This window comes from Anabrus simplex, chromosome 11 (genome assembly GCF_040414725.1).
Source record: "Anabrus simplex isolate iqAnaSimp1 chromosome 11, ASM4041472v1, whole genome shotgun sequence".
NCBI lineage: Eukaryota > Metazoa > Arthropoda > Insecta > Orthoptera > Tettigoniidae > Anabrus > Anabrus simplex.
This window is the reverse complement of record NC_090275.1, coordinates 56,632,913-56,652,621: the sequence shown is the minus strand read 5'-3', so window position 1 is coordinate 56,652,621 and position 19,709 is coordinate 56,632,913. Positions and strand designations below refer to the sequence as shown.

Here is a 19,709-nt window from a genome sequence, read left to right as displayed (position 1 = left end):
ATCAGAAAATTTAACTTACGAGCAGATTTAGAAAATGAGAAAAGGGTAGATTATTCATTTAACCCATATTTGAAGGAAAAAATTACTTCATAAAACTTCATAAGAGTTCTACTGCTCAAACCAAAGCCCTCTGTCCACAAGGGAAAATTCTAAATGTTGCACAAAGAATAGTGGAGAAGAGACAGATTAGGTTACCTTGGCATCGTCGGGCAGGCTCCCCGAGCTGACAAGTCGCTCAAGGCGGTGACGCTCGCCTCGTTCACAAGCTACTTGTCGGTCCAACTCCTGGGCTCGGTACTCCAATTCTGAGAGCCGCTGCTTTGTCTCGAGGTGACTTGCAGTTTCTTTCTCCAGTCGCTCCTTCACGCGACTCAGGTTTGTCTCCATATCCTCCTACAAGAGGACAAATAAACATGAAACTTCACGTTAAAAACATTCATCTCATTCCTTGCCTCTGATTAGATGGAATCTTTGTAACTAAATTAAGGGAACTACTACAGATAGAGAAATTTTTTTTTTTTTTGCTAGGGGCTTTACGTCGCACCGACACAGATAGGTCTTATGGCGACGATGGGATGGGAAAGGCCTAGGAGTTGGAAGGAAGCGGCCGTGGCCTTAATTAAGGTACAGCCCCAGCATTTGCCTGGTGTGAAAATGGGAAACCACGGAAAACCATCTTCAGGGCTGCCGATAGTGGGATTCGAACCTACTATCTCCCGGATGCAAGCTCACAGCCGCGCGCCTCTACGCGCACGGCCAACTCGCCCGGTAATAGAGAAATTAAAAATATGTCTTCAATAGGACAAAAGTAGAATTAAAAATTACAGAAAATTCACTATTCGATCAAACATCTAAAGTAATAACTAAAGACGAAAATATATGGTTGCAAGACAAACCTAAACAAAACCTATTATGTCGGAAGATGAGAGGAAATGAAGATCAGAAAGAATTAAGAAATACTGGGCACTAAAAGAACAGCACACAGAGAAATGATCGATTCAACGTACCCCAAAGAGGGTGAAACATTTTGTATTAATTACTTGTCTTTAAGGTATAATTCTTTGTATCTCTTAGTTTACAAAAGCTCTCTTTGTGCCATTATTATTATTATTTATGTTTCTGATTAATTTATATTGCTTAACTTAATCACCTGCTCATGTAATCTGAATGTTATAAACATGCTTTTGACTAAAATGTTACCGATTTAATTCCTAGTACTATCTTGGGTAACTTTTAACTGGACATGATGGCAGCTAAATTGTAACCTTAGCTGATATATACCTTCTCCTGGGTCCTCAAGTCCAGCTCCTGTTCCTTCTTAGCCAGCCGACTCGCCATGTCTGTGTTCTCTTTTTCGAGCTCTTCTGCCTTCAGCCGGGCTGCAACTAACTCTTCTTCTTTGGCAAGTCTGTAAAAGTTACAGATTAATAAAAAACAGAGAAAATTAGGACCAATTTCACTTCATTTTTCTCCTACATTAAGTCAGCTTAAACCAACAGAAGCTGTTAAATCCAATACATTTATTTAGTCAATTGTAAAGGTTTAATTCCAGTGTTCTTGTGGTTAAATAATGTCATTCTCAAAATACAGAAACTGTGCAGAAAAGACCTAGAAGCACAGGGTGTGGACTTAGAAGAAGAGAGAGATGACAATGTTAGAAGTGGAACTAGCAAGTGAGAAGATTGGAAATGGGAAAACCAACTGGGATAGATTAAATAAGTGTAGAGATGAAAAAGGCAGCTGGACATGTTAAAGTCTACAATGTCTGTATAGATTATCAAAATGTTAATGCACACAGGAACTTGTGCCAGAGGAATGGGGAAAGGAAATAATAATACCAGCATTTTAGAAGTGAGACAAGAAACTATCAAGGAATTACACTCATAACACAAGTTGCAAAAATAATAAAAAGGAGATTGAGAGGAAAGATGGAAGGACAGTTTAAAGAGGAGCAATATGGCTTTAGAAAAGGCAGATCAATGGTGGATCCCATCTTTACTATAAGATAATTGATGGAAAGACATTGGGAGTATGGCAACGAATATAGCAAATAGATTAGAATAGTTGTAGGGTGCAGCAGTTATGTAGAAATGAAAAGGTGAACACAGGATGGCATGGACTGTTGACCCAAGCAACAACATTGTCAGTTTATTTGGAATCTATAGAGGTTCTGGAGAGAATGCTAAATAGTACAGACTCAAACTTGCAGGAGTAGTACAAGATTCACATAAAACAGGAGTAGTGGACCATAATCGAGCAAAGTAAGGTGATGCAGCAAAAATCAGATTAGGAAGTTAAATGTTACTTTTAAGGTAAGTATAATTCTTAAAGATGGCAGGACAAAAAAAAAACAGAAGAAGAATATGTAAAACATACACTAGTCCAAGCAAGGAAAAAATTTTCTGAAGTAGATGCTTGTACATCTTAAACATAGACAGACACATTAGAAAGTTACAACTGAAGTTGTTTGAGTGAAATATGTCATCATACAGGTTTGATATATAATAACTTGTGTAGATCCTTTTTTTTTTCTTTAAAGCTTTTGAAAACTGACTAAGATTAGTTAAAATTCTAATTATTCTCACTTGCAAATATTGGCTAGTCTTGGGAAATTATTTCCCTTGAGGGGACAGTCTGGAGATAAACAAATCCTTTTACCTTTTCTTGTAAATAATAGAAGAGATATTCCATAAACCTATTGGAGATATTTTAAATAGTCTGTGAAGAAAAGAGTTTTACTGAAAATTTCAAATCCACTTTTTTTGACAAGTTCTGATTTAGTTTTATTGAAAGTTTGGAATTTAGTAGATAATACTGGTATATGTTCAAAAACACTGTGTTTTGATTTTTCTGTATAATTTATATTAAGAGATATATTGAATTTTAAAGAATGAAATATTTTTGTACATTCAGGATAAAAAAATCCAAAGTACCTGAAAGCATCCTGTGATCAAAAATGTTACGCACAGGTTTTCAAATATATGATACATGTTGTATAAAGATTTTGTTAAGTTAAATAGAATGTTACAGGGGAAAAACAAAATTCTGTAGAGTAAGTATCATTGGAAATATGGAGAAAATGTAGAACCAAGTTAGATGTAAATTTTTCAAACTCTTTAGGCCTTTTCAGTATTGAAATTGCTAGCATTTAGCCCCAGTGTGGCAGCAAGCTCATCTGTTGGTTTGCTTTACCTTTCCAAGATGCTGGTAACTAGTTAGCTGTTGAGATACCAGCTACTTTGTAGTACAATGCAGTAACAGATCACCTTCACTTGTCAGCCATATGTTTTCATTAAAATGACCAAACTACCCATTTTTATCTCCAGACTGTCCCATATGATATTTCACATAATGTAAGATATTATACTCACAGGTGAACCAATTCCTTGACGTTGATGTGCAGTGACGACACATCTGGATTGGCCCCACCCTCATTTTGTAGGACTATCTGTTGTACGATTCGATCGAACAGCAACCAGTGTTGGGGATGACTACCATAGTCCACTGCAGTGGTAAAAAGAATGTGCATCACAATACATGTATTTAACAAAGGTTAAGCTGTAAAATATGTAGGGTATCCATCCAAGACATTATTCAAGAAAGTATTCTAGGAATGAAGTATCCTCATAGACGTGACACAAAACAAGAAAAAGGTCCTAAATTATACCAGGTGCCTTCTCCTTTAAAGAAGGTTGGTTGCAATCTTGGCAAAGTTGATTTCAATTCTTCCTCCTCCTCCGCTTGTTGAGAACTCAAGATAGCTAGCCACTCTAATTCCTAGGATGCCAAGATGGTTCAACGCAGCTAAGAACAAATATCCCTAGCTGGTCCATAGGTACATACAGTAGGTGGTAAAAGTACCGCTTCTTTTGCAGCTACGTCCGCAATTTCATTTCCCCCAATCCCAACGTGAAAGTGATTCTGATGCCAGCATCACACAACCTGGCTATAAGGTCCTGAATCTGCTATACTAGTGGGTGTGTAGGAAACAAAATGTCAATAGACTACAGAGAATTTAACGAGTCAGTACACATAAGAAAGTGGTCTCTTTCATCACCCAGTGCAAACGGCAGTTTTTCTATGAGGGCAAAAAGCTCTGTAGTATACACACTACAGACACTAGGAAGAGAGATCTTCATACTAATATTACCGGAGACGAAAGAGCATTCCACATTTTCTCCAATCTTAGAACCATCTGTGAAGAGATGTTGCACTGCCAGATACTCGTGAACAAAGTCCTGGAAATACTTCCGATGAACAGAGGCATCCACGTTCACCTTGGATTCACGGAGTACATCTAACCACAAATCTTACTGCAGAACTAGCCACAGAGGTACCTTGCTAGGGCATTAGGGATCCGCTCAAGATAATCACTCATAGTCGCATCTAACTCACAACACAAGCTATCAATTTGAATCCCAACTAGCTGTGTGGCATTCACCCGGTTTTGGTACCTCTGGTGGTACTGGGTACTTAAAACACATTGATAGCTTGGATGTTGTGGCATTTCATTAATTTTGGCAACGTACATGAGGAGTATCTCCTGCTGCCTTATTCGTAGGCGAGTAGACGAGTACGGAAAGCTCCCATTGCCAGCTTAACTCCACTATGGTGAACACTATTTCAAAGTTTTGGCGTAGATCTTGATGCTGAACCATAAGCTGCACTACCATAGTCAATCCAGGAGAGAACCATTGCCGTGTAAAAACAAAGCACCGCACAGACTGCCCACAATGAAGTGCAGCTTTGAAACGCAAGCATTTTAAGTAAATTCATGCAAGCAACCTTCAAGTGATGGATCTGGTACTGCCAGAGTTTGAACCCATTATCTCTCCCGAATGTTAGCTCACAGCTACAAGACTCAAACCGTGTAGCCAACTTGCTTGGTGAACCCAGATGTGGGAAGTGCCAAATAGAAATAATTATTGCTCTATGATTGTCGCCAATCCGCTGTGAGGAGGCAGCACAAGAAGAAGAAGAAGAAGAAGAAGAAGAAGAAGAAGAAGAAGAAGAAGAAGAAGAAGAAGAAGAAGAAGAAGAAACTTTATTACGTTATACTCACAAGGTAAAAGTAAGCAGTGCTGTAACAGCGAGAGTAGGTGGGGGTAGGCTGCGGTGTGACTCAGTTTCCGTCTCAACAAATCGAACATGGTGGAAGCACTCTTTGTATCCACATGTTCCTGTAAAGTCAATAACATTACATTACAACTAAAATGTTAGCACAGTTATACATTTTGATTGTTATTTTATAGACTAAATGTTACTACATTTAACACTAATTTTAATAGACGATTCTTACTGTATTTACATTTTTAAAGACATTCATTTCTTACCTTTTCAAACTTTCGAGCTAGTTCCTTCTCATCTTCGTTCCTCACCATTTCGAAGAAATCAAGATGCCTGTAACAGAAACAAAGAGTTCTAATGCCGCACATCTGACCTTCAAAGAAATTGGCTCTCTCCTCATCCGTCCCTTGGAGGGTTGGAAGGTAAAAGGCTTCCACAACCTGTAATCTCGGCACTCAGTGGGGTAGAGTGATTAGCTCTATGCCCGGCTGCCTTTTCCCCTCAGGAATTAACCTAGTACTCAGTTTTGGTGTAGGCCATGTGCACCTCTAGAAGTGCAAATCTTATTTCTAAAATTTTTCGGCATTTCGAACGGGTATCAAACCCACGTCCTTCCAGATGAACCGAGCACACCTTTACCACCTCAGTCAGGCAGCCCTTTTCATTTTATCTCAGGCATTAATAAACTCCTTTCTACTTTCTGGTTTCATCAGGAGGACAGGAACTGACACTCGTTGAGGGGCCATCATGATCTTAATCTTGTTGTAAGAAGTGAGATAAGAACAAAGCCATCCGGGAAATAGTGGGTTCGAATCCCACTATCGGCAGCCCTGAAGATGGTTTTTTATGGTTTCCCATTTTCACACCAGGCAAATGCTGGGGCTGTACCTTTATTAGGGCCACGGCTGCTTCCTTCCAACTCCTAGGATTATCCTATCCCATCGTCGCCATAAGACCTATCTGTGTTGGTGCGACGTAAAGCCACTAGCAAAAAAAGAGAAAAAAAACGAAAAAAAGAAAGTAGAATAAAGCCTGATAACTTAGGAAAGGGGAAGAGACAAAATGATAAAGGTCAATACACAGGACAGACATAAGAAGAGAAAAGGAGTCACGATATGGAAAGGAACAAGTAAGAGACAAAGTCACATTTGTTAGTCTCCATTTTCTCTTGCTGCCTCTTCCCTCACTGATATGTCCTTGTGTTTATTCTAATGTGGTATTTAGCCAAGTTTCTTCCTTATAAATGACTTATTCCTTGCTTGGAACACTTTCCTTTACGATATACAGTGAAATTTCTCACTTCTCCTAACTAACACTTCTATGCAGTGGATTCTTCTAGATAACATATTTAAATTCTCCAATGGAAAAACCTAGGCATATACAGAAAAAAAAAAATGTGGATACAGACACAACAAAGGAAGTATTTATGGATAGCATTCTCTGTATAACAAATACTGATACGATGATGATGATGATGATGATGATGATGATGATGATGATGATGATGATGATGATGATTGTTGTTTAAAGGGGCCTAACATCTAAGTCCTCGGCCCCTAATGGTACAAAATGAGACAAAATGCAATGACAATTTGAAAGTTCAAAACTTATCCACTGACCAGAATTCAAAATGTGATGATGAAGAATAAATGGATGAATATATATTTAAAATAACCGTGGATCCAGCTCACAAAATTGAAAGTTAAAAATAATTCCAAAATTAATCCACTGACTAGAATTAAAAAAAAAAAAAAAAAAAAAAAAAAAGAGATGATGAATAATGATTATGAACTTAAAACAATCAGTGGAGTCAACCCACAATGCCCCACTTCCCCAGAAACTATCTTAAAACAATAGTATATATACTGACCATGGGACTGCTTCCAAAGTACAATCCTGAATCGATGATGAACAGTCTAAAGGGATTCAAAATCTAGGTCAACGCCACCCCCATAATGGTACCTTATCGCTAGGAAAGTAAGAACCATGGTATTTCTCATATTATAACATGACTCACGGTGTTCCTTACATTGTGGTACTATTCACAGATAACGCATACATATGGTGTTTCTCACAAGGGAACTAATCACAGACAACGTAAGCCCTGGTGTTCTGCATATAGTGGTACTAATCATGGGTACTGTAAAACTCATACTGATTCATCCTCTGTTGCTACTAATCACAAACCTATTGTGTACACGCACGCACATTAATGGTGTCCCGACATAAACAATCAACACTGCCCCACTCCAGTACTGAAAAGGAGGGGGGAGAGTAAAGGGATAGTGTTGAAGGCCACTCCAGTACTGAAAAGTAGGGGAAGGGAGTGAACAGGTAGTGCTGAATACACACTCTGTGTATTCCGGCGTTATACTGTAACATTGTAATAAGATGGCTCCTATCCTATCACAGGTGAATCGAGGCCATATTATTGGCATGTGGGAGGCTCACATGCTCCCCCAAGCAATACCATGCAGTTTTAAAGACAGTTTGGAGATGGATAGAAATATGGCAAGAACGAGGTGAAGAAGGATTGGTAGACCCGATATAACGCAGCTACAAAATACCCCTAACTAGTATAAAATATTTTCGGTTAAAAATCTCCTTTACCTCCTAATACTGTAATTATCAGAGTAGGTTACTTTTATTTTTTTTTTAATGTTAAAATGATATTTGTTCAGGTCATCAACCTATAGAGTTCTTTTGCCCCTACTTGCACAATATACGAACCTGCATGTAATTGGAATTGTGGAAGTGTTGAGTGTTGAGTGTTCAATGTGAGAAACGTTAAGGACGACACAAACACGCAGTCCCCAGGCCAGGGATATAATCATTTACAATTAAAACCCCCTGACCCGGCCGGGAATCGAACCCGGGGCGGCCGGACGCGTTGCCCCGTACACCGCGGGGCCGGGCGAGTAGGTAACCTAATGCTGCACTTCAATACATCCGCCACTGTGCCCATTTCGATCACAACGAAGTCTTGTAGCGGGCTGTCTGCATGCAGTCCATGCAGCAATGCGTTAAGCGAGAAGGTGAGTCATTATGCCTTCGACACTACCCCTTCACTCCCTTCCCCCATGTTTTGTACTGGATTGGCCTTCAACACTACCCCTTCACTCTCTCCCCTTCTTTTCAGTACTGGAGTGGGGCAGTGTTGATTGTTTATGTCGGGACACCATTAATGTGCACGTCTGTACCTAACAGTGGTACTGCTCACAAGTAAAGGTGACCCATGGTGCTCCTTGTGAGATAGAACTATGAGATTACCTGTGATTAGTACCAATTCAATCATCCCTTGGTCGCCTCTTACAACAGGCAGGGGATACTGTGGGTGTACTCTTCGTCTGTGTCCCACACTCACAGAGGGTAGATACGTACACTGATCCACAAGTGATTAATGTGAAAATGAAAGCAAACGTTGGTGAACTTTTAAATGAAATGAAATGGCGTATGGCTTTTAGTGCCGGGAGTGTCCGAGGACAAGTTTGGCTTGCTAGGGGCAGGTCTTTTAATTTGACTCCCGTAGGCTACCTGCGCGTCGTGATGAGGATGAAATGATGATGAAGACGACACATACACCCAGCCCCAGTGTCAGCGAAATTAACCAATTAAGGTTAAAATTCCCGACCCTGATAGGAATCGAACCGCGAACTCCTGTGGCCAAAGGCCAGCACACCAACCACTTAGCCATGGAGCCGGACAGTGAACTTTTAAAACAATTAGGTGATGGTACAGCAGACTTCCAAGTCTATTACACCGAGAGAATCCAACCAGGGATGTGAGTATCTTGTTCAGTCTGTGGCTGCTAATACTACTGTATCAAACATGGACAAGACTGAGGATGAAGCAGTGGCTATTTGTTTTATGTAGCACCGACACAGATAGGTCTTATGGCGACAATGGGATAGGAAAGGCCTAGGAATGGGAAGGAAGCGGCCATGGCTAGACCCATGGTGCTTCTCACAATGGAACTAACCATAGGCAATATAAGCCCAGCATTTGCCGGGTATGAAAATGGGAAACCACGGAAAACGTTCTTCAGGGCTTCCGACAGTGGGTTCGAACCCACTATCTCCCAGATACAAGCTCACAGCTGCACGCCCCTAACCACATGGCCAACTCGCCCGGCGATGAAGCAGTGGAAGCAACAGAAGCGCACAAAGTGATTTCATGGAAAAATGCTGTTAAAATGGTGAGAGAAGTTAAAAATTAGTTCATTCATAGTGCAGTTGAAAGGGATGTAAAATTGTTTCGGAAATGGAAGTGTACCAAGAAAATGAACCTTAAACAACAACAAATCTCATCCCAGATTTCTTTAAAATAAGGAGGAAAATAAATTTAGGGTTTACAAGCAAAACATACCAAGTCGAAAAATGTTACTTCTGAGGAAAATAGGTTTGAAAGTTTCCAGTCTTTCATTGTCAATATCTGCGGTCAAAATTTAGTAAGAATATTTCTCTATAAAATGATCAATGTGTTTGTTAGAGTATCTAGAATAGTGCACTCTAACTGAAATTGTATTAATCCTTAATTAGTCACATACAGTCTTCCTTCTCAAGCAAGAAAAACCTTTATCAGATAGAATACAGTCAATAGAAATAACTAATTGCACATTAACTTCTCTTTTATGGGCGTTCATGCTTGCTCTATGTGCATATGGGTGTTTTTTCTTGACCAGGTATATATTTCTTTGTCCACACATCCAGTTCCCATGGTTGGATTCTATATTCGCGTAAGTTCCCAATTTCTTCTTAGTGCCCATCTTTAAGGTGTAGTCTTTTATGGTGTGACACTGTTCAGCTGGTTCAAGTCCCCTTGGTGGAAAAAAAAAAAAAAAATCACTCTCAGACTGTTGGCTAGCAGGGAAGATAGCATGCCAAAAACCTGAATTCATTTCCAAGCCCCTCTACAACATTCATATGGATTGAGGGCATATGACACTGTCCTACTCATCAGTTACATTACCATCGTCAGAAGTGCACACTTCACAGTATGGTGCTGTATGCTCCTTGCAGATGTACTTTTGAAAGATCGCGTACATAGTAGTCTTCTTTCCATTCTGCCACCAAGTACAGAAACTGCATCTTTCAAGTGCACATGTGGCCTTCTCTAATTTTTACCTGTCAGTTGCTGAGGGAAGCTTTGACTGTAACTCTAGGCTCTAGAATTTCAACGTTAGGCAGTACGAAACATAGACTGTAAGATCTAATACTCATGTAAAGATGTTAGGAATGAAACATGACAAAATCAGAATCACACTCATTAATTGCAGCAATAACAGCAGAAAGTTTGGGAGCCACAACTAGTAGTACATGGGAGTTGTGACTGTATTGATGCAGTACTACAACATACAATACACACACCTTTGCTACCACAAACATTCTCTGAGAGTAACCTGCTGAAGTTATCAATAATGAGTGTGTTGCCTGCAAAGCTCATGGAAAGGCAAAAAGAGCATTCGTGACTAATTAAGGGCTAATAAATTTTATCTGAATTTCTCTCTTAGCAAGAAAATACATATTACATCGTTTAGCGGCCAAAATGATCTCATATGACTTAATGGATATCACCAGTGAACAGAGCAGTGAAAATCAAATGTCAAAAATTACTTAAGATGTTTTGCTTGTAAACCAACAAAATGTCATGTCTTTCACTTTGATCTAGAAATTGTTTTACTGACCTCTGTTAACGTACCTTACAGTACTTGATTTTTATAACCTTGTTAGGTCTACTGTTAAATTTTATTGATGGAACATAGTTTATTCTTGGACGGCAGTTGTGAATGTTCAAGGAGAAAGCGAGTCTCCAAATTCAGTTTAGTTTTTCCAAATATCGGCCATTTCTTAGTAATAAACATTGTATAAATTCCATAAGAAGTTTCACTGTATAACTTTTAAGTTTTCCCACAAGATACAAACTTATGAAACACTAGTACATACCTCACTCATTCATGATCAGTGACAAATCTACACAACCTAATCAATATCATGCTTATACCACAGACAAATAAGCAATTTTTAAGAATGTGCCGACATCGGGGTTTAAACCCACCTCTCCTAAATGCAAACTTACAGCTACGTGACCCAGACTGTGCGACCAACTTGGTCAGTTTTTCTTAGAAACTCTTGGTGTTCATGATTCTAGACTTGTACGCTGCCCATGTAGCTTATTCCCATTTCTGTAATTCTGTCATTAATGAACTGTTTTCTTTTTTTAAGTATGTAGTAGAATTTTCATACATTTGTATCTTAATAAATCTTTCCTTTAGGTGTAACTTGTCCAGTAAAACACTGATTCATGAAGATAACTGAGGAATACCTTGAGACACTGGTATATTTCAAAAAATACTGCGCCCAAAACGGTTGAGATCTTACAGAAAATATATTGGAGCAAGTTCCTTTGTTTCTACTATATTAGACATTTTTCAGCCTGTTTCCAGACCTCTTACTCAACAAAAAGGTTTCAATTGAGGAAAGGTATAGTTAAAGAGCACAATTACTCACCTGTCTAACGTCTCGTTTTCGTGACTCCTCAGTTTGTCTATGATAGGCTGAATTCCGAGCATGAGGAACTCGTAGCGCAGATGAAGCCGGAACTCCAAGTTCTCCTGGCCTGGTCCATAATTGAGCACTGCATTCACAAAAGACATTATAGCTGTCTTGAGATTCACTTCATCCCGGTAAAGTCCTGTACTGCGATCTAGGTCGTTTACGATACCCTACATATACAAGAAAATGGTAACACGTAAAGTTTTTAACTTGCAGTTCCACTGACATTATCATGTTCATCTCCAATTGTGATATTTGATTGTTCTCACCTGAAAACGAGCCCTCTCGCAAGCAAAGGTCTGGTAGTGCTGCATCGCTTGCAGCACCTTTCGATGTCCACCAGGCACCAAACATACAGCTCCCAGGATCTCCAACACAGCAATCTTTGTCTTCACATTCTCCGTACTCAGACTTTGAGCAATTGTGTTGATAGCAGTGGGATGAGCCAGGACATGCGCACGGCCATTCTATATCAGAAATTAAATGACCACATTCAGCCTAAAATGCACGCAATATTAAGACCAAAGAAAGATATCGGAACTCTTAGAAGTTAAATCAAAACAAAGTAATACAGTGACAACATTTATCTTCAATTTGGCCTTGGAGAAAGTTGCAAGTTCTACTGAAATCAACTGAGGGGGTTCCGTCTATAATCACCATTCCAGTGCCTTTGCTGATAATGTTGCCTCTATTGGCAACATTTCATAACCGAGGGGTTTCATCAAATGGATAAGGAAAGGAGAAAATTGAGCCTGCAATTCAGTGCAAAGAAAACTATATATTTGTTAACTTGCAAAACAACACAGACAGAAAGAAGATGGTCAAACTTAGAGATGGGCAGTTACAACTTCGAAACTGTGCAATAATTTACAAATCTGTTATCAGTATTTTACTAAAAATAATGAGGTCTGTACAGAGATATGGAAAGAATGTTAGTTGCTAACAAATGTTACCATGAATTCTTCCCCTTGCTGTCAATATGTCTATTCTGAAGGAAACTGTAACTCAGAATTTATTGATCAATAATTTGACCAGTGATAATGTAAGGGGGTAGAAACTTGGACCTTAACCACAACTGATGAAAACAGGAGTGTAGGAGAGGAAAATAGTATTTTCAGTGCAGTGAGTGCTTGTGGAGAATGGAGAATTAGTTTCTAAGAGACTGAAATTAAGAGAAGCAGACTCCTATGACCAGGATACGTGGAATGCATGGAGGATGTCAATCCTGTGAAGAAAGTTCACTTAGGTAACCTGAGGAACGCAAAAGCTGAGGTTGGACCAAGAAAGAGATGGCTGGAAGATGTGGGGGAAAATTTATGTTAGTTGGGAATCTGAGGTTGACAGAGGAAGGCATAGTACTGAGTAGAATGGGAGGAAGTCATCAATAGGCTCTTCAACAGCTGTAGAGCCATGGAGTAAGGAATTAAGTAAAAGAAGGATTCGTGAAGATAAAACAAAATAATGCGAAACAGAAAAACCCTCAGATTACAGATAATTACGAAATTCAGTTTCATCAATATTAAACTTCACCAAATTAAACATCTTCCTTACAAAGAATGGCTCTGGTCTAGTGATTTGCAATAGGAAAGAGATTCAATGTGGTGCTACAGACCCATTTTAAAATTTTTCCTAGTGGCCTAATGTCACTGAAATAGGTTTTTGTTTGAAAGGACTAGAACTGGGAAGGAAATTAAGGTACAATCCCAGCATCTGCCTGGTGTAAAAATGGGGGAAACTGCAGAAGATTATCTTCAGGGCTATAGATGGTGGGATTTGAAGCTACTATCTCCCAAATGCAGGCAAACTGCTGCACAACTCATATTGTACAAGTTCAGTAAGGGTCCCGGGCTAGCACCGCAACAGCATGCTACCACAGGCACGAAAGACAATGGTCTCTTTCCCTTGCTGCCTTACTCAGTTACTCTGACAATGCTACAAACTGTTGACATAAATATTGAGATTTTATTGGTTCATGGCTCTCACTGGTCTAATACACGAGGGGTGCTTAGCAAATAGCCTCTCGAAGAAAGCATGGCCCAGCAGAGCACGGCCATTATTTCTTGACAGACCATTGGGCTAATTGGGCTAATTTTAGGACCCCCAGTTGGTAATGATATCTATCTGTGTTGAATTCTGGGAATGACACCATGCTGAATTGTAGCCAATAGCAGAGTTCGTTCACCCAGTTACTTTAGAAAATTTGGCTCGTTACATGATACTTTACTGTAAGAGTTAACATACTCCTTAGGGTGAGCGGGTTGATCCTAAACAGTGGCAATGAACACTTCTACATCCCTACACGTAAAACAAGGTGAGATTTATAGGATCCAAATTCCTACATTGTGTACTTTTATGCTGGAGATCCTTATTGAACGTATACATCAGAAGTGATTACATGGAGAAGAGGCAAGCTTTTCTGTTTAATTCATCTAGTCATTAACTTACAGAATTGTTCATAAGCGCCTTGAGACAGCCAATGAGGGAGGTATGTATGGAGCTGAGTGCTGTATGGTAGTCCATGCTGGACAGAAAGTTGAGTAGAGCAGGAAGTCCGTCCAGCTCTATGAAACGTAACACAAAACTGTGAGGTTGTGTGCGCAGTGCAGTCTTGAGTCCATCCAGCTGTCGCGTGCGTGAACGGATTTCTTCCTCCCCGTCCGTTGGGAACTGCAGCTACAACATGAAGGTAACAGATATTTACATCAGTGACAAATAATATAAACAAACTTGGAAATAAATAATAGAAAGGAACAAACAAGTGTCAAATCAAGTCATACTGTATACAGAAACATAGGAACATAAAGAGAAAAACACGACACATCACGACGGGAAGAGGGAGCTCATAAGTTATCATTTTTATAGTGGCCCGTACTGAAGATAATTACAATTCAAATGAAGAAACAGCTCCACCTATTCAATACACATTTATTTTAGTAACTACACTGTGTGGTCAAAAGTCATGAGGAGACAGTGAATGTGATCTTAATAACGAGTTGCTCCTCCGCGAGCCCTCAAAAAGGCAGCAATACAGTGAGGCATCGACTATACAAGGTGTTGGAATCATTCTGGGGGGGATCTGGACCCACGCATCTTGCACCACTACCCACAGTTGGTCTTGTGTAGTTGGTGCGGGGTTCATGGAGCGTACACCAGCATCGACAGCATCCCATAATTGCTCAATTGGATTAAGACTGGGAGATCTGGAGGACCAATCCATGGTCATAACTTCACTGGAGTGCTCCTCCAACCATCTGCGTGCCACCACAGAGCGGTGACATGGCACATTGTCCTGTTGAAACATGGCATCTCCATCAGAGTACTCTAGGGACAGAAAGGGATGCAGACGATCTGAAAGAATGTCCACATAACGTGCACTTGTCAGCGCTCCCTGCAGCCAGACATTGGGGCCTAATTGCAACCAGACCAGAACTAAGCCACAACTAAGGACACAACCCTGTTGACACACAGGATCCATAGCTTCATGGGGCATACACCACACTGTCACGTGCCCTTCAGCTCGATATAACTGGAACCGGGATTCATCGGACCATACCACACACTGCCACTGTTCCATGGTCCACTGCCGATGTTCGCAAGCCCATGCACGTCGTTAAGCTCTGTGTCGAGGTGTCAGCAAAGGAACAAGAGTTGGTCGTCAGCTAGTGAAGCCTATGCGGTGCAGTTGCTTCCTTACAGTCCTGGTAAAAATGGGCTCCTGACTCCCAACATTCAACTGGTTGGTGATCTGACTCACAGTAGCCCATTGAGCACCCAGTATAGTTCTGCAGAGGCGATGTGATGCCCATTCGTTAAACACCTGTGGTCTTCCCGTACAGCGGTTTACGCATGTGGTAACATTCTCTCTGTGATATTGAAGATCCAACCTCGATACTGCTGACCTCGGAAACCCAAATTCGTGTGTAATCTCCACAGTGCTATGACCCATGCGCCGTGTGCCAATGATCATCCCATGTTCGAAGTCTGTTAACTCGCGATGTGTTGCCATCTTCACGACGCTGGTGTCTGTGACAGACTGATCAACTATGCTGCAGCTAGCCGCAATGTTCAAGGATCATGCACGGCACATTTTCTAATGGAACACCCCTTCCCGTGACTTTTGGCCACTCAGTGTATAGGTTGAAGCACTATGGTACCATGGACTTTTCTTTGAAGTCATCTTCAGCCATAAATCTTAAAAATTGACATGACAGTGATACAATAAAATGAAATGGCGTATGGCTTTTAGTGCCGGGAGTGTCCGAGGACATGTTCTTCTCTCCAGGTGCAAGTCTTTCAATTTGACTCCCATAGGCAACCTGCGCATCATGATTAGGATGAAATTATGAAGACTACACATACACCCAGCCCCTGTGCCAGCAGAATTAACCAATGATAGTTAAAATTCCCGACCCTGCCGGGAATCAAACTTGGGACCCCTGTGACCAAAGGCCAGCACGCTAACCATTTAGCCATGGAGCCGGGCAGTGATAGAATTATATATAATGAATGACAAAATCTGATGATATTTTAAAAATACATATTCCTGGTTTATCTTATGATCATAAAAGTGTCTGAGATGTTGTCAAAAATTCTATATGAAAACAAAATAATCTAGAGATGCATTATAATATGATAACTATCATAGTATATTGTGAAGCTATTTGTGTTCTAGAAGGTGTAAAGTACTTAATGGTCAGCTGAAGAACATCTTACTATGATACATCGAAGCACAAGAGTCCAATCCAAGTTTATTTTCAATGCGGACCACAGTAAAGCATGAAAGGTATCTGGAAGTAAAATAAAAAGGAGATTATCTACTTTGCTTCCCCGCAGCTTGCACACACTGCTTCAGCAGTTGATATTTGGAGAACTAACCTTATACATAGAGGAAAAAGAATTACTTTGCAGAGTATGTAATAGCACATATATGAGTGCATATATTGCTGTTGTTTAGTGCATATGGGTCTGCTCTCTAGTTATTAACAATGCTTTGAGATTATCTACTTTTAGATGCAGTTTCTCAGATGTCAATTTTGTTCATGTGGAAGAAGATCCTTTCAACTGACTAACAAACAGAGTTTCACTGCACAGCACATGTATTCCTATATGCAGTTGAGCAGAATATGTTGACCAGGTGACTAAATTGCACAAGAAAAAGAACCAGAAATAACAGATCTTTTTGTCAGCCCTTGTCAGAATTGTGGTATCTGGAAAGGAAATACAACTGCAAAAATATCCATATCTGTACCAAAAGTGGAACATTTAATGTCCCCTGAACTTTTGAGGACAGCGGGACAAAATAAAAAAAAGGGATTGTCCCGCCTAATCTGGAAAGTCTGGCCAGTAGCACTAGTAGTAAAAGAGTGATGCATGAACTCTAATTCTGCAAGTAAAAGCTACCGTTTCATCATGCATAAAAAGCATCTTACATTTATCTTCTTAATTCTTCTATAAAACTTGGAGTAATAGTAACTGGAAAATGGTTGATGACTCTCCCTCAATTTACAAATAATGTATTGGAATATGTGATCAAACTTTAGGACTAGAGTATTATACCTGTGCGAGGGCTTGGAGTCGCTCCACATAATGTTCTGGGCTGTGAGAAGGGTCCGTCTCACCTTCCTGGTCTTGCTGAAACAAGGAGAAGAGGTATGATGCAGCATTACAGTTCACAGACAGCAAGCAATTGCAAGCTAACAGCTGGTGAGAAGTAAGCATTTATGTTATAGAACTATTGCACACACTTACCTGATTGGAACCATCATAAATTATTAGCATGCAGATCCAGAAATCTCCAAATACTTTTTTTTTTTTTTTAATATAAAGGTAATAAATTGAGAGCTTTTCTTTCTTTGTAAAAATTGAAGTCTCGGTTTGATTCAGTCTTCAACAGTGAACCAGAGTATGGTATATGGCATGTTCTGGGTATTGGAAATATTTTACCATTTCAATACCACAGCTCCCTCCCAAACCCCTCCAGTATAGTTTTTATGTACGTCACTGTTGTCCATAGAGTTATTTTCAGGTACATTATCCTCATAATAGTATCAATTTCAACAAAGAAATCACTTTCTGTGATGTAGAATGACCATCACAATTCTATTTACATTTTTTCCAAATACCTTTCTTACCAGCTGTACACAAATTGGCAGATATTGATTGATGTTCTCTTACTTCTATTGTATATATTTTTTTTAAACTTGAATTTGTGTGGTCTATATAGGAAACTCTTTGAACTGTTTGGAGTAAATTAAAAGTGCCACATGACCCAACTCTTACCTCTCTTATCATTGCATGCATTTAAAAATTCTGTATGCCTGCTTACAGCCCACAGCTAGCACGCACAGAACAGTTCTGTACGTTGGTTTTGGTCGGTTCATACACATGTCATCTGACATCTCATGAAATTTAACATGTTAAATCACTTACTTTCTTACGACTGCAATAAATCTGCCACTTCTTCTCTGGAGGGAGCCCCAACATGGCTGCTTTATTTGGAGCTGTGAGGTCCAGTTCCTCCTAAAACATAACCAGACATAAGTATTTTAGATAACATCAGAGTTTTGGGTACTCAAAAGTACCATACAAGAAAACAATATTACATTAAGAGTGGTCCATTTTGTCATAAAGAATGGACTGAATTATTCAAGTGCTAAAGGTGAGAAGCATCACTGAAACGCTCCATATTGTGAGCATATTCAGCTGATCATTTAACTTGAAGACTGAAAAGAGTGATTTGATGATCTAAGAAGAACTAGAGTGACATCAATAAATCAGCCCTATGCAAATAAGTATGCATAGTCAGAATGTGGAAGCAAATGCAGCAAGCCCTTAAGAACTCCCTGACGGTGTCCTCCCTATAAAACGAAAAGGAATTTTTAATTTCTCTCGACATTTGTAGTCAAATATTGAACTCTAATAATGCTAAGAAAGTTACATTTCGTTGTGAAACTGTAAATTCTCATTAATAAGGAAGACTGTTCGGCAATAAGTTATCAAGTGACTGATTTTCAGTGTGCAGTTCATTGGTAAATGTTTTCAGGTCGGAGGTAAGGCACGGACTCTCGAGTTTCCATCCGAGGACATAGTGTCCGTGAGGGGGTTGAGATGTAAGGGGGAAGAGTGCTGGTGGATGGTTTCGGGAGGAGGAAGCATGCGGGAAGAGGCTTTCACGTGGGCAGAGTCCATAGCAGTGTAGCAGTAAAGACGTCCTCACAAGACCCCTATACGAGCAAGCGCCAGCCAGATCTCCACGGTGGCATGCCATAAAATTAAGTAACAATTTATGACCTTGTTTGCCCCATTATTCATATTTTAAGAAGAAAAATAATAATTATAATGAAATGTAATATTTGAGACCAGGAATTTTGATTTGCATTTTGTGAGGGTTGGCAGCAGTGAATTAATTTGTTTTCTTATCGAAGACTTGAATGAGTGCAGTGGTACTGGTCATTACCAAAGAAGGATTTGTGGGAAAAGTACTGTGGCCACCCCCCAAAAATGAGAGTCCACTGGCTGCCACTGTGTGGAAGAGTGGTGGTGGTGGTGATTATTGTTTTAAGAGGAAATACAACTTGACAAACATCCTCTATTAACACTAATCAGGAGGGGAAAAATGGAAGGGATCTGACACTTTGAAAAATGAATGTATTGGCCAAAAGAAAGATAAGAGCCAAGAAGGGTATGTTTGGCCTTGATACCACTGGAGTCAGAAGGGAACAAGAGTTGACTAAGGGAGATCAGATATGAGAGATAAAAGTGAGGAACCTCGCACAAGTAACTGGAGGCAGTGTCAGAACTCATCCAAGGGCCCTGCGACCGCCAACCCATGCTCCCAACTTAAGAACCTCTGGTGATCCTTTTAGTCGCCTCTTACGATGAGCAGAGGATACCATGGGTATTATTCTCCTGCCCCCACCCACAGTGAGACCTCTGTTAACACTAACCAGTGGGAAAGAATGGAAGGTGGTGGTGATTATTGTTTTAAGAGGAAGTACGACTAGGCGACCATCCTGCATTATCACTAATCTGAGGGGAAAAAATGGAAGGTGTCCAAAACTTCAAACAAATAAAGGTATCGGCCAAAGAAAA

General features: G+C 40.0%; 1 protein-coding gene across 2 annotated transcripts in view; it reads right to left on the bottom strand.

Annotated features, from left to right (window-relative positions):
* DAAM (disheveled-associated activator of morphogenesis-like protein) overlaps positions 1-19,709 on the bottom strand; it is an 879,757-nt gene that overhangs the window by 36,016 nt on the left and 824,032 nt on the right. For both annotated transcript variants that reach the window (XM_068229574.1, XM_068229573.1), the window contains 10 exons: positions 18,048-18,137; positions 17,175-17,249; positions 14,064-14,291; positions 11,888-12,085; positions 11,574-11,788; positions 5,334-5,400; positions 5,063-5,180; positions 3,372-3,504; positions 1,282-1,408; positions 196-393 (listed from right to left, as the gene is read on the bottom strand). In XM_068229574.1, coding sequence (XP_068085675.1) covers positions 196-393; positions 1,282-1,408; positions 3,372-3,504; positions 5,063-5,180; positions 5,334-5,400; positions 11,574-11,788; positions 11,888-12,085; positions 14,064-14,291; positions 17,175-17,249; positions 18,048-18,137 — 1,449 coding nt within the window. The remainder of the gene's footprint in view (positions 1-195; positions 394-1,281; positions 1,409-3,371; positions 3,505-5,062; positions 5,181-5,333; positions 5,401-11,573; positions 11,789-11,887; positions 12,086-14,063; positions 14,292-17,174; positions 17,250-18,047; positions 18,138-19,709) is intronic.